This window comes from Cucurbita moschata, unplaced genomic scaffold, assembly GCF_002738365.1.
Source record: "Cucurbita moschata cultivar Rifu unplaced genomic scaffold, Cmos_1.0 Cmo_Scf00024, whole genome shotgun sequence".
Classification (NCBI taxonomy): domain Eukaryota; kingdom Viridiplantae; phylum Streptophyta; class Magnoliopsida; order Cucurbitales; family Cucurbitaceae; genus Cucurbita; species Cucurbita moschata.
In genome coordinates this window covers 1,161,823-1,177,532 of record NW_019268540.1, presented here as the reverse complement: position 1 = coordinate 1,177,532, position 15,710 = coordinate 1,161,823, and the positions used below count along the sequence as shown (strand labels likewise).

Genomic DNA, 15,710 nt, shown 5'->3' with positions numbered 1-15,710 from the left:
TTTATAATAACAAGAACCCACAAATATTCTCACTATTTTTTTCTCATATACCTTTTATTCACCAATGTTTTTAAAAAGAATAAAAATTTGATTACAACCCACCTCCCACTTTACACACGTACGTTTATTACATAAACGTTTTTTCGAAAGCAATATTTTATTCTTTTAATTTTAAAAAAAAAATTATTCTAATAAATCTTCCCGTTATAAATGAAACAAAACTAAAATGTTGTAATTAGCATATTTGAAATCGTGAAAGGAGAGTGAATCGTTAGTATTGACGAATATTAAAAGAAAGATTAACAAAGAATGAGAAAAGATGTGATGTCCTACATCGTCTAGTGGCTGGGGAGGAGAACAAACCACTATTTAGAAGGGTGTGGAAACCTTCCCTTAACAGACATGTTTTAAAGCCTTGAAAGAAAGCCCAAAGAGGACAATATCGGCTAGTGGTGGATCTGGGGCGGTACAAATGGTATTAGAGCCAGACACCAGACGATGTGTCAGCCTTCTCGTTGTTCTCCGAAGGGGGTAGACACGAGGCGGTGTGCCAGTAAGGACGCTGGGCTCCAAAGGGGGGTGAATTTGGGGGTGGTTCTACATCGATTGGAGGAAGGATAGAGTGCCACGAGAACGCTGGGCCCCGAAGGGGCTGGATTGTGATGTCCCACATTGGTTGGGGAGGAGAACAAACCACCACTTACAAGGGTGTGGAAATCCCACATGGATTGGAGGAAAGATAGGGTGGATTTGGGGGTGGTCCCACATCGATTGGAGGAAGGATCGATTGTGCATATAGAACGTTTCATCACTTAACACAGCTAGTTTAAGCATAAAAATGAGGTGGAATGAACGGGTTGAAATAATTGTGCATATTGTTGAAATTATCAAAAGATATTTCAATTCATGCCACGTTGAAGAAGAACGAAGTTTGAAGTTATAAATTTTGTTTCATTAATGTAATTTAAGACTTTTTAGTTAATTTAGGTTACAATTAAAGGCTATATAAAGTCATGTATGTTGTATTTGTAAGAAGACTTGGAAAAATAGTACAAGAAGCAGTGCTCTTCTTTAGCCAATCGCTAAGTTTATTTGCAATTTTATGTAGTTTAGGTTGCATGTAGAATCATTCAAGCTCGACATGATCAATCTTGCTTATGGAGTGATTCGAATCTCATACAAGTGTTTGAGATATTTGATCAACAAGAATCATTCAAGCTAGACATGATCGATCTTGCTTGTGGAGCGATTCGAATCTCAATCAAGTGTTCTTCTTGCCTTGAGATATTCGATCAACAAGGTAATCCGAATCTTACTCCCCTTGTAGTGATTTCCTTATCTTATCAGTAGTACCCGAAAGATTTTAGTCCAATAGAGTTAAAATCACTAGTCCAATAGAGTAGTACCATTTTAGTCCAATAGAGTTAAAAAAATAAATTTAGGACTAGATTACTTCACCTTACTTAATTCATCGTCCTAAGAAATCTCAACCAATAGAAACTAGTAGTTTCTGCCAAGTGTTTGTAAATCTCTTCTCGGTTGGTCTTAATAAATTGTGCGAGTGTTTCCCACAGAGGGTTGTGTTCAACAACAAATGCTTAAATCGAGACGTTTTATTTATCAATGTTTTTAAAAAGAATAAAAATTCGATTACAACCAACTTTATGTATTTTTATCTTTATGCTTATCTTTATTAAAACAAATAGTTTTATTGTTATTTAAAAGGAGAAGAAAAAGAACAAAAAAAATAATTTTTAAAATGATAAGTTAGCAATTATTAATTATTTATTTTATCACCAGATGTTTTTTTTTTTTTCATTTTTTTATGTAATTTGATATATTTTTTTCATTTTTTTACATTCATGGGCTAACTTCAAATTATATATTGTTTTAATATTAATATGTTCCATATAAAATAATGTTTTTATTTTGAACTCAATTTTTTAATATATATATTTGCTAAATTAAAGTAATATTTTATTCTTTTAATTTAACAAAAAAGTTATTCTAATAAATCTCGGACAAATTTAAAAAGTTGTAATAAGCATATTTAAAATCATGAAAGGAAACTGAGTCAATTGATGTGGAATGAGTGGGTTAGAATAATTGTGCACGTAAAACGTTTCGTCACTCAACACGCTAGTTTAAGCATAAATTAGTGCATCAGCAAGTATTACCTGTCACTTAACACACTATTTTAAGCATAAATTAGTGCATCAACAAGTACTATCGGAAAGATTTACGAAGAGTAAGTAGAGGAAGGTAATTAAATGAAATTACAGTGATAACAATTAGACATGCAAGATAATGAAGCAAACGGGCGGACGTGGCTTACCTTAAAAAGGTTATATTCCTTCGTGCTATTTTTGTTCATTTTATATTACCACGTGCGGGCATACTTTCAAGTGGTATACTTCATTATAACATACGTACATTGGTTGAACAGCTCATCGTTTTGATCATAGATAGATAGATAGATAAATCCGAAAGGAAAGATTGATCATAATACTACGGCGAACAAAAGATAAACTCTTAAATTTTTTTTTTTTTTTGACAAGGATGAGTTACCATTCTTTAAAATAATCTTAAATTTGTCATATAAGATCCAAAAGTTACAATAAGGTAGAAAAGCAAAAGTAAAAAACAAATATTGTAGGCAAAAGATCAAAGAAAACTCCTATAATGCATACTACCAAACCAGAGATGTGAACAATACTACTGCATAATATAATCATTATTCAAGCCTATAAACTAAACTGTATTATTATTCATAACCATACTAACTTGTCTCTTCCTGTTCATCCGAGATCGGGAACGGTAAAAAACTCATCCTCGTCTACCACCTCGATCCTAGGCTTTTTGTACGACATGCTCGACTTCGTCGGCCTGTATGCGAATGCACTACCTGAGTGTGATGTAGGAAGCTCAGGAACTTCAGCAGCAGCTAAAGCTTCTTGAGGAACGTGCTCCCCAAACAGCCCCATTTCTGCTAGCCATTCTAGTTCTCCGAACTCTAGATCTTCTTTCTGCTGCACAATGGATTTGATCGTAAGTTATGAATCAAGTAATAGTAATGCAATTCTTTGTCACATGTTTGCCTCTATGTTAGCAACAGTAACACCAGAAATCTCAAAAGAAAACAATCCAATCCGACGTGCATCATAACTCCCATACGACATTGCAGGGTATGGATTTAATGAACAACCATAGCTTGGCCCTGTGGTTAATAAGGGTCGTGTAAATAATAAAAGACTCCTACTCATGATTCAATATCCCGCGGGTTTCCTTAACAACCAAATGTCGTAGGTTGTCCTGTGAGGATAGTCAAAACGTGTGCTAGTTAGTCCAGACACTTCAATTTAAATAAGTGTGTGCGTGATCTTTCGGAGGAGAAAGAAAAGATGTGTCGATGCAGGAAAGTAAACGTTCAAAAACTTATGCTTTCTAAACTGGCACGAATTACAGTGTTGAAGTATGATCACAAAAGGCAAATAAGTGGATGTGTAGAGGGTGTAGCATCTAGCTTACTTACCTTGTCAGAGGACTCGAGATCGGAGAAGTGGAGAAAGTCGTCAACCGCCCATGGGGATGTGAAGTTAGGAACTTGTTGTGAAGGCATTTTAGCAGGAACCTGAGGGTTCTTCGGATTTGGAGGTTCCATTTTGACCTTGTCGACGTCCTTCGTGCAACTTGAGCTCATGGCCACTCTGATTCCAGTGGCTAGAAACCTCTGGTGGTTTGCTGAAAGACTACCAGTTGAATGAATTGGTTCATCACAATCTTGACAAAAAAGTGCTCTGTCTTCAACGCAGAAAATGAAAGCCGGCTTGTCCTGATACCATATGAGATATACAATACTCAGCATTTCTCATCTCAACTAAACGGCTTCCTACTTTTCTACCACAAAAATGAACATCCTTCAAGGTAAACATGAATTTTTCGAAGCCGACTCTCTTCGATTATCTTATTTGTATCTAACGAACGATGATGGTTTATAACTTACTTAACACCAGCTATATCTTTGCATGTTTTTGTCCAAATATTCGGGACCTTGACGATAACATAAATTTGAGACCTTAATGCATACTTCAACATCAAATCATGCTGCAAGAACTTCTTATATGATTTCATGTCTGAACTTCACAACTAAAAAGGAAAACACAGACCATACGAACAAAGTATATCGAAACAAATACTAATTCTGGATTTTGCAGCCGTTTCAAAATGGGAAATCCCACATCGGTTGGGGAGGAGAACGAAGCATTCTTTACAAGGGTGTGGAAAGCTCTCCTTAGCAAACATATTTTAAAAAACCTTGAAGGAAACCCAAAAGGAAAAGCTCAAAAAGGACAATATCTACTAGTAGTGGACTTGGGCTGTTACATCATCTTTCCTGCTATCATGTGTGCTCTACCCAACAGCAAACAAGTAGCAAAATAATTCGACTTGTGTTGATATGATATCATGTGTTCATAATATATAATCAAAATATCAAATTCAACATGACTTATAAGCTTAAATCTTTTGGGATAGAGATAAATTAACATGGTATCAACTGAATCCAAATTCGAATCCTAACTTCTACACCCAAAAACGGATGATTGAAGTAAAAACTGAAGGTCCTGGATTCAAACTTCTTAAGAACTTCGAATCTCACGAGTGATAGAGAGTGATTAGAGTACACATGAAAGGGTTAGGTTTACTAGAACCTAATAAACTTGAATGTAACTTCGGATTAAACAGTGATTTAAGTGAACTTTGTTGAGATTATCATCCACAGTTGCAAAATCACTTCGGATTAAACAGTGATTTAAGTAAACTATGTTGAGATTATCATCCACACTTAATAATCTTTCATCTAAATTCATCATATCAGAAGAAAAACGATCAGATCAACGAAATGAGCAAATGAACAAGCAAGAAACCAAAGTGAAGCAACAGAGATCGCAATTACTTGGCATATATCGCATTTGGGAAGCTTAGTAGAGAGGCACTGAAGAAGAAGCCTCTGGTGTTTGCTCGCAAGCTTATTAGCAGCATGAACTTCAACATCGCATTTCGCACAAAGCGCCGCTTCATCCGCACAACAAATCAAAGTAGCAGGAGCTTTCTCACAAACATCGCACTGAATTTTCATCTTATCCCTCTAGGTTACCACTACGATCGTCAACTGATTCCCGGAAATTCCACCTCCGCCCTTTTTTCTACTCCGAGACCATCAAATCCATGAAATTTTGAGAGAAAAACAGCAACTCCGACCGGAAAAGATCGAACAGAAGAAGAACGGAAACCGATTGTTAGTGGAGAAAAAGGTAGAAGAGAAGGGGGAGTAAATGGTGGGTGAGACGATAAGGGTTTAGATTTTTGGACATGGAAAGTAAGAAAGGTGGAAGAGACAACGAGGCGGAAAAGGGTGGACGCCATTTGTGTGGCTGTGGAGGTGGATTGGTTTGTGGCTGAGGAATTTTGAGGCCTAAAAAATTATTGATGAACAGCATCATCAATTTTGTACGACGGGGAACAACAACTATTCTTGCAATCAATGTGAATTTCTTTTGCAACTCTCCACGCCAGCAATTTCCATACAATTTCCATACAACCCTTTTGGAGGGTGTTCAACCAAATCATTACAATCCAAATTTGAGTTCCGCTATCTAACGAACCTACCTTTCTAAGCCTTTCTGTACAACCCAATTTTTTTCTTCTGAATATAATTATACTAATAATAATAATACTTTTCGTGATTGTTTTGACAAAGTAATCATACGTGCCATATTTATGCGAACGTATACGAATGTTTGGCAGTCATTTGCATACTTAATATTTGAAATCAATGATATTTTTTTATCTCAAGATGCTTTCATGTTCAACAAGTCAATGTCAATCAATTTCAACGTAAAATTGATCCTAACCGAACCACCGACACCTCACTTAGCTTATATTTTATCCCTCGTCTCCCACCCTCCACACATAGTTACTAAAATACTTTCATCCTAGTTATGAAACCGTCGAAGGAGATGACAAAATTAAAACCTTTAGGTGTGAAATACGTACGAAAGTTGTAGGCTAAACATTAACTTAACGAACATTGACCAAAAACTCATACATTCTAAAAGGATTCATATACAAAATGTATACTCAAACGTACAAATGAATAGAGAAAGCAAAGACAATCGTTTGCAAGTTTCGAACGAGCTCGTATTTCATAGAGATACAAAAAGGGGATAACCTGAACGAACAAACGAACGCTACCGATATATTTCTGTTTTTCAGTGATCAAAATGGTAATCTCATTGATGAGCTTCAATATGAAATAAAGTGATAGAACAAAGCAGCGTTAAAAGAGGGGTTGAAATGTTGGGGGTTGAAGCTATGGTACAAAGGATTGCACAAAACTCAAATTCGCTTGAAGGGAGAAAACGAAGGGTCCCCATCCACCACCTGCTTCTTCTGCTCAAACAAAACCCATAATTTAACGCATATCTTCCTTTCCTTTCCTTTCCTTTCACCTTTCTTTACCTACACGCATTTTCGCTTCATTTCAGTTCAAAAACAATAAGGGTTCAACTTTGATACCAAAATAATGTCACAATTTAATCAATTATTGATAGCCAAAACCACACAAACGATCCATACAAACATCGGGAATTGCTGTGTTTTTCTGGGTTTCAACAGCACAGACTAACCCAGTTTAAATCACTCATCTTTAGCTCGAATACAACGGTACCCGGTTCGAGTAAGTTTGAACTCCACTCCATATTTGTGATGTAGTTATTTTTCAAATGGATAAAGCCAATATATTTTTCTATTTCCAGCACAAATCTCTTTCATTACTCATCGTCTTTCTCCGACATTCGAGCATATACAAAATTTTCAAGTGTATGTAACGATCAGACACATTTAACGTGTGCCTGGACACATCGAGGTACGATAGAGACTATTCTAAACAGTGTTTTCCTCGTTTCCTTTTTGATTTTTCTTTTACCTCCATCTAGACCGGATCAAATCTAGTCGAAGCAAAACAGAGTTTATCCAAAAAAGCTAATACGACAGGCGCAACGAAATCCTTCATAATTCATTTCCTATGCAACTACCAATTAATATACGTACCTTACCTCATACTAAACGATGAAAACTGTTGGCCCCTGCACAATACAATCAACAATTCGCAAACGAAAATTGCAGACCAACTAATACAATTTTTATTGACAGTCTTTTTTATCCTATTAACTCTATTGTACATGCTAGCTACCAACAATTGATTTATTCAAAAAGCCAGAACAACAAGATAGCAACATCAAAACTAACGAGATAGCATTGTCAAAACTAGCTAACTGCAAACCGAGCAGAAGATCTTAAGCTTTACACGAAAAAACCCACAAACTAGGAGTCCAAAATTTGAATTTTGATGAGCAATCAGTTCCGTTACTCGTAAATTATGGTAAAAGGTAGCCTTGTTACCTTCTAGGTTATAGAGTAGTGGAGGTTGGTTTACGAAGGTAGGCTCTCAAGCTTAAAAATTGTACATGAGATCATATCAGTTGAAGCCTGGTCGAGTTGGTTTACAAAGGTAGGCTCTCAAGGTTAAAGAGTGTACACGAGATCATAACGGTTGAAGCCTGGTCGAGTTGATTCAATCTAAGAGCGATTAATATAAACATGCGAATATGCATTATATGTATTCTTACTGTGAATGAATACAAAGGAGCTTCCGTGCCCTTCAATTAACCTTCATTTCATTTTCATCCTATAATATTTAGTATCAAGAAACTCAATATTTAACATCCAAAATAGAAGCCACCATGGTTTGTACTCACGATCACAAAGAGACTATGAGCTTATTTCTTTATGACCCCTCGGCCAACATGTAATGGTCTCAAGGGTGTAATGAATATTGCAGCTTTTAACTTCTCACAGAAACGTACTTTAAGGGTTCATAGCTGTATTCATAGAAGCCACCATGGTTTGTACTCATGATCACAAAGAGACTATGAGCTTATTTCTTTATGACCCCTCGGCCAACATGTAATGGTCTCAAGGGTGTAATGAATATTGCAGCTTTTAACTTCTCACAGAAACGTACTTTAAGGGTTCATAGCTGTATTCATAGAAGCCACCATGGTTTGTACTCATGATCACAAAGAGACTATGAGCTTATTTCTTTATGACCCCTCGGCCAACATGTAATGGTCTCAAGGGTGTAATGAATATTGCAGCTTTTAACTTCTCACAGAAACGTACTTTAAGGGTTCATAGCTGTATTCATAGAAGCCACCATGGTTTGTACTCATGATCACAAAGAGACTATGAGCTTATTTCTTTATGACCCCTCGGCCAACATGTAATGGTCTCAAGGGTGTAATGAATATTGCAGCTTTTAACTTCTCACAGAAACGTACTTTAAGGGTTCATAGCTGTATTCATTGAGCTCCTTGATTAAGATATACGATAACATGTAGCCGGTATGGTGTACTTTATGTTTCATTTGCAAAATTGGTATTAAGTACTTTATGTTTCATTTGTACGCATTTTTGGTCATAGTTCATTAAGGTAAGGGAAAAGAATGTCAGCTAAACATTAAAAGTATTATACAAGACTAAACATTTTACTACCCTCAAAACAAATTCCTGCTTACACATAGTTTTACAGAGATTAAAGAATTAAGCACAAATAATGAAAGAAAAAGTGCTACCGTCTCCCAAACTCAAATTATCACTGAATGTAAAGAATATGCCACTGCCACCAGTTTCAATGTGTGATACCAATCAAGATGCATTCAGCAGAAGATTAATAATATATATCTCTAAGAATAGTAGGACTTGGTTCTGATAGGAACGGTTCATGATATGCACAATTAAGAGTCTTCTATCAATGGAAACATAATATATATATAACTACCGTCTCCCAAACTCAAAATTATCACTTTAGGTAAAGACTATGCCACTGCCACCAGATCAATCCATAAACATCTGATTCAACTCAACCAACCCAGCTCATTTAATTTAACCGCCTTCTATGTCATTTCTCTGCTTTTAGAAAAACCAAGTGTTTTTAGTTACAACTCATGTTTATTTACAACTTCCTAAAACCAGTTCTTGAAATCTTGACTAGATTTTAGTTCAACAATCAACCACCAATCAATCAATCTCCCAACTTGCTGAATGAAAAAAGTTTCTGGTTAAAAAAGTCAATTCCCTAGGTGGTAGATACTTGTACATCTTGGAATTTGACCAAATTCAAGGCTTGGCTATTTCTTGTATCTAGATGGAGAACTTGGAGGGCCTTGTTATCACTCCCCATCGCCTACTTAACTACACCTAAGTCATCATCTGTATTGAAAAGCAAAAAGAAGAGAGAGAAGCTAGATACCCCAAAAATTCCTAACCAAATACCTAGGAAGAAAGAACCTCAAAGAAGCTAACTAGATTATGCAGCAAAATGACCGCAATAGCACCCAATTGACATCATAAAAACTTGTGCAACAACTTAACCAGAATCGCAAAGTTGAAGTACTGCATAATATATCACCAACCAACCATAAGAAAAGAAGCTAAACGAACCCTATGTCATAAGAAGTAGAACATATTCTATTCAGCCAACTACAGGAACTTGCATTTAAATAGAAAATCACAAACCAATCAGATATTATATGCAAATATCATATGCAACCACTGAAAGATCTTGGCCACCAAGAAGATTAAAAGTCAAGTACAGGGGATTACCTAGATGAAGAGCTGCTCATTATTGATTTCCTGAACCCCAGCCTGCTTGCTGTGGCTGCTGCTGCTGCTGCTGGATCTGAAGGAGTAAATTTGCGGCAAATTGAAGCGTAGATCGATATCTCTGGTCCTTACCAGCCTCAACATCACTGGTCCCATTGCCAGCGCCAAGGTTTGCAGATTGGAGATGCTCCATCTGATAAGGAAGCTCAGGGTTCCCCCTATCAGATGCTAAATGGGTAACAGGTTGTGGCTGTGATGTAGAACCCTGACCTTGATTAGATAAGGTCGCAGTGTTCGTTGATTGCTGCACAACTGGTGCACCATACCCAGAAGTATCAACTTCATTGACTGACCCATAACCTCTCTGGTTAATTTGAGAAACATCGTGCTGATACTGAGGATTGACAAAGGGCAAACCAGAAGCTTGTGCATTCTCAGGAGGGGCAGAATAAGTAGACAAAGGCCTGTAAGGAATAGGTACATGCTGCTGCTGTGGCAGACCGACAGCAGCATCTTGAATTTGGGTTGCTCCCATGATCTGTGGTGCATGCTGGTTTGGTGTTTGCGGGAGAGGTGGATAAGGCTGAAATTGAGAAAGACTTTGTCCCTGAGAATTAAAATGATTTTCCATTTGCTGAAATGGCTGACCGGTTAGCTCAGAAGATTGATGACCAATCCATCCCTCAGATGTAGTCCCTTTATTAGAATCAACAGTAGGCATTGGAGGCTGTGGTGAGATGGCTGGTTGCTTGGCACTTTCTAAACTGGACGACTGTGTCTTGCCAGGCAGTAAAGAAACTAAGGTGGCAATAAGCTCTGGTGTTAATGATAACCCAGCTTGTGAGACTGCAGCCGTATTATTGTTAGTAACATACTCGTGAGGCAAGGACTGAACAGATGGTGGCTCACTTGCAGGTAGAAGGGGTTTCGGGGGTTCCTTGGTTTCCTCATGCAGAACCCTATTATAATCCATTGGAAGAAGTTGCTCCTGCTTTGAAGGCACTGACCCGTATTCAGCTCGTGAAGACAAGACTTGCTGTCTCTCACCATAGTCAGATGTAGGAATGGGTAGATAGGACTGCTGGTGAGTCGATTCACTAAGAGGAACCTGGGGAAATTTGAGAATGAGACCATAAAGCCGTTCTGGGCCCGCAACTTTCAAGACTTTTCTCAAAAACTCTGAAGGAGGAACCAAAAACATTGTAGTTCCATCATCAAACTTAGCAACACCTGCACGGTTTTTTGCACCAAGGTAACGCAGGAATTCTGTATAGGATGCAAAGTCATCCTCGCTGTCTGGCAAGAAAAAGACAATGTCAAATCCAGTGGCTTCAGCATAATGTTTAGCAAGCTGATCCAGCCCAGTTCTTGCTGAACAATTGACTGCTTCAGGACTGCAAAATAGTAAACGGAAACATTAAAATAGATGAATAGTAAGAATATAAGATTCCATACATCATCATCTCCACCCAACTAGATCTCTAGTTGGAACCTTCAAGTTCACATCTAGACTGGCATTTCAAACTAAGTTCAGTTCATAACAAAAATATGAAGCAAATATCTGCCAATTCATTTAACAATTGTTGTCAAAATTCTTGACTTAAATTCTAAAGAAACAAAGACTACGGTGTTTCCCTTTAGCTTTAAAGATCCGAGGTGATGCTTTAAGCAGGGTACCAGAATAATCTCTATGCTTTAGGAAGCAAGTAGAAATTATAGAAATTCTTGGAAACTGAGGCCCAAGTAGATGCATTAAGCCTGACAAGAGACCACGTCTCATCAGAAAATTTCTCCCAAACCCTAAAATTACTATATTCTTTTCCCACCAAATACCCCGAAGAACAGCAGAAAAACAAGCATTCAAAAATATACACACACAGAGTGAACCAAAACATTTTATTCCTAGATACCATTTGAATTAATTAGGTGCAGTTTTTTCCATACAACTCCATGGCATCCCATGGGAAGTGGGAAGCTAAACAAATTATATTAATACAAACATGTTATTTGAAAAATATCAAAAATAAAACTGATACTTACAGATCACTTCCTATTCCTTCGCCTATGGGGACACAACGAGCATGACAAACAGGCGTTCCACCCTTGGCAATTATTCCACGCCATATAAAATCATTGTCACCATGGCTCTGGCCACTAACTGGTGCCCTTGCACCTATAGGGATAGCATGAGTCTTCACAGGAGCATTGGTATATGAAACAGAAGATCCTCCATCACTTAATGGACCAACCCCATATTGCTGATCAAAACCCATGCCCCGGTTATCCATTTTTCTTGGAGGAAAAGAAGCATCGTCTAAGGATGATGGACCATCTATCCTTGATCGTTTAGAATCCCTTTGGAATTGGTTTACATCCAAAACATCCCACGAATTTGGAGTGGACCTCACAGGTGGAGGTGGACGAATACCAGTAGCTGGAGAAGAAAGTATCCCAGGTGCAGGAGGAGATGGCCTTCTCCAATTTGGACCCAACACATTTTTTGAATTTGCATCATGGAAACCATGCGATGTCGTGAAGTCATTAAACTCAGGAGGGCCTGAGATACCCTGTGGAGGACCAAAGGGTGGTGGTCTTACTGCTGTATTTGGTCCAAGAATGCCATTAGCTGGCAATGGACCAGGGAACTTATTTTGCACCATTGGGTGAGGATGTCCTAACATGTCCATTTGTGGAGGACGGATTTGATGCTCATTGAAGAACATTTCAGGCCTAGTCTCTTTACCACCAGGATAAAAGCCAGGGTGCTCTTTTACAGGTGCCGGATCACTGTTTGAAAACATAATAGTAATCCGAGGATCATTAAAAAGCCGTCCTTGTAGACCCTCCTTAGCACGCCGCGCTTCATCAACACTTCTAAATTCTACAAATGCAAAATGCCTAGAATGGAAACTCGTAATTCTCTCTATTTCACCAAATAAAATCATCGCATTGTGGAGCATTTGTTCATCAATTTGAACAGATGGAGGGTAACCAATCCACAAAACCTTGCTGGGAGGTCCATCTCTACGTAGTTCTGAAGATTGAGTATGCTGCAATAATTATCCAACGATTAAATTTCTATGATATAAAATAAACAAGAAACTAACTGTCATTCATAAAGTGAGAAGAAGATTGTCCTATGGAAAATGGTGAATTAGTCTTTTATCATATCCTAAGTATAAACCTTAGAAAATACCTCCATGACCCAGGTATGGTTGTAGTTACTATAACATCAACAATGTGCACAGGTCTGCAAAAGCTTTTACATATTTGTATTTGTAAAGTATTAACCATTATATATAATGGTAAAACATTGACGATTACAAAAGGTCACAGGTCCAGAAGACTCACCAGAGGTCTTTTATAACCAGATTGGAAATCAGCCATCCCCACATTTCTACCCTGAAGCTGCCCATGCCCATCTCGGGAGTCGGGCCACTGGTCCTAAAAAGATTTAGGTTAATTATATTAGCTATAGAGAGAAAAGAGGTCACATAAACTAATTTCAAAATTAATACAAAAGTTGTCCATAAAGGAAATCTTAAATTAAGGATATGCATTGCAGAATGTTCAAGTATGAAGGAATCCAAATATTACATATGCTATGGAAAGAGAAAGAACATATGCGCAGCAATCTAGAACGAGCACTAAACACAATTTTTTCCCATCTTCAATTCAATTTTTTCAGCAAGAAGAGAGATCAGAAAATAATATAATATTATAGCTCAGAACAACATCCAAGGACAAGAAAATCCAATCCAGTAAAAATCAAGGGTAAAGTCAATACATAAAGAAAGTAACTGCCCTAGTTTTTAAATGGTGCAAACATATCAATACAACACATTGATGCTCATTAAGTTCTGAACAAGCTTACTCTTCTCATCGGCTGTGATCGAAGAAAATCAACTCGAATCTGGTCTCCACCAATGCGTTTCCCGTTCATGATTCTCAAAGCTTGTGATGCATCTTCTAACCGAACATACTCAATAAATGCAGTATTCCGATCTCGCAAAAACTTAAATTCATCAATTTTACCAAATTTGGAAAATTCTTCTTCAAGTTGTTCCCTTGAAACAGCTGGACTAATACCGCCGACCCATAAATTCCTACAAGGTTTGGCCTGAAAACAAAAATTGTCAGGAACTAACAATTCCAGTTTCTAGAGCTATTTAGCAAGAAACCTAATACATGAATGTGTCTCACTAACATGCATGCATAACATTAAAGAAAAACTAAATATTATTTTCTCAATTACTCGAGATTCTATTTTTGATATGATAAGATACAAGACTCAAGCTTAAGCAACTAAGGAAAATACTACTTAAAGCTGAAGATAAGAACTCTAATTAGAAGATCCACTAAGAATATATTTGATTCATGAATCTACTAGATAGACTCATTTACCAGCCTTAAATGATGTATCCATTATCCAATAGGTAGTTTCCAAGGAAATAAAACTGAAGCATACGGTAGTTGTTGCGATATTGATGATTTTCATCCATACCTAATCAGATATATTCCAAGTTTGACAACAAATTTTTTGGCCTGATTTACATGTATTTGAAACAAACAAGGGGCTTCTTACATAAACGACCAGGTTAGACCTAACACCTAAAACCTTTTTTATAACCACGAGCTACATTTTTAAACTAGGCTGTGGAGAGAGTGAATTAAGTCTGTGTTACAATTTTCTTTTAGACAATAAATTATTATATTTTTTAAAAAATCAAGACACAGTGGAGTGTAAGGAGTCTGCACTAAAAAGTCATAGAGAACATCAAGAGGCTCTCCAATTGAACTATCAAGAAAGGAAAATAATTATCAACTCTCTTTTAAAAATATGCATCCATACACATTAGTTACTTGAGGCTTTGTTGGGAACTTGTTTTAGGGCAAAAGCAGAGATCCTATGTGGCTGCATCGTTAAAGCTACTTTATGGACAACATGGAAGGAACTAAATCTTAAAAACGTTGAAGATAGGAGGAGCTTGGAAGATTCTTTTGTCTATACAACACATGGCTTCTTGGTGGAGTTCCAGTCACAGATTTTCAGTGCACCTATAACCTTGCTTTGACTAATAGAAATTGGAAGGCTTTTTTGTGTTGATTCTTTTATTTGGGGAGGGGTTCTCTCTACCCCTTGCCCTTAAGATGTCTTCCTTTTTGTCTATATTAACATATATTCCTCGGCTTCTAACCAGAAAAAGAAAACAGCACTTCCTCATGGTATTTTAGTCTTCAAGGTTTAAGATCTCTAAGAGTTGAAATCCCTGAGGGTTAAAAACGCAAAGAATCATACATATGATCCATGTATCTCTCTCTTTTAAAGGGAAACAGATTCTAAAATTTCATTGATGTCCCACCCTGGAATCATTGAAACAATGGAGATTTTGTTTTTTTTAGGCAGTATAGGTCAATGTCAGAGTTATGTTCAATGACTGAAATTAAAAGAAAATGCTATTTCCAAACAAGCATCAATCTTGAAGGATTGACATGCCCAGAAAACATTTCCAAACAGGAGTAGCCTATCTACTGAGATGTTCCAAGTAAAAAAGAAAAAAGAGTTGCTCAAATAAACTCCTATCAAGTAAAACACACCAAATGTCAATTAGGCAGTCAAGTAGCAGAGCTAAGACACCAAGGCCAATTGCTATTGAAAAAAGATTAGATTCTGCCAAAAAAATATATATATGTAACCCTAATTGTTCTTAAGTTCTTAAACCAAATAAATTAGTTACTCCTTGAATCTTGATATTCTTTTCATCATTGTCCATCAGCCAGTAGAATTGACAATTACAAAATTATGAGAAGAGTGTACCCATCCTTATTGAGCGTGTACCTCATGGCAACATTTTTTTAATGAACTAAGGTTGCAATAAAGTACTTTAAGAAAAACTTAAACAAGAAACTATTGGTTCATATCCTTCGTGTTTAACCTTCTCACCCAAAGCACACTCTCGAACACCCCCCCCCCCCCCCCCCCCCCCC

The 15,710-nt window shown here is 37.1% G+C and overlaps 2 protein-coding genes across 4 annotated transcripts in view; both read right to left on the bottom strand.

The window, feature by feature from the left end:
- Nucleotides 1-2,555: 2,555 nt before the first annotated feature.
- LOC111461106 (B-box zinc finger protein 24) lies at nucleotides 2,556-5,480 on the bottom strand. 2 transcript variants are annotated; one of them, XM_023104585.1, is made up of 3 exons: nucleotides 4,955-5,466; nucleotides 3,533-3,832; nucleotides 2,556-3,029 (listed from the first exon to the last, which is right to left on the bottom strand). In XM_023104585.1, the coding sequence occupies exons 1-3, from the start codon at nucleotides 5,135-5,137 to the stop codon at nucleotides 2,799-2,801; spliced, it is 714 nt and encodes a 237-aa protein (XP_022960353.1). In that variant the 5' UTR covers nucleotides 5,138-5,466; the 3' UTR covers nucleotides 2,556-2,798. The 2 variants fall into 2 exon arrangements, with proteins under 2 accessions (XP_022960353.1, XP_022960355.1); XM_023104587.1 differs by having other exon boundaries at nucleotides 2,563-3,026; nucleotides 4,955-5,480.
- A 617-nt stretch (nucleotides 5,481-6,097) lies between these two features.
- Nucleotides 6,098-15,710, bottom strand: part of LOC111460792 (flowering time control protein FPA-like) — a 12,316-nt gene continuing 2,703 nt past the window's right edge. For both annotated transcript variants that reach the window (XM_023104085.1, XM_023104086.1), the window contains 5 exons: nucleotides 13,597-13,842; nucleotides 13,074-13,166; nucleotides 11,763-12,772; nucleotides 9,723-11,116; nucleotides 6,098-6,519 (listed from right to left, as the gene is read on the bottom strand). In XM_023104085.1, coding sequence (XP_022959853.1) covers nucleotides 9,742-11,116; nucleotides 11,763-12,772; nucleotides 13,074-13,166; nucleotides 13,597-13,842 — 2,724 coding nt within the window. In that variant the 3' untranslated portion in view covers nucleotides 6,098-6,519; nucleotides 9,723-9,741. The remainder of the gene's footprint in view (nucleotides 6,520-9,722; nucleotides 11,117-11,762; nucleotides 12,773-13,073; nucleotides 13,167-13,596; nucleotides 13,843-15,710) is intronic.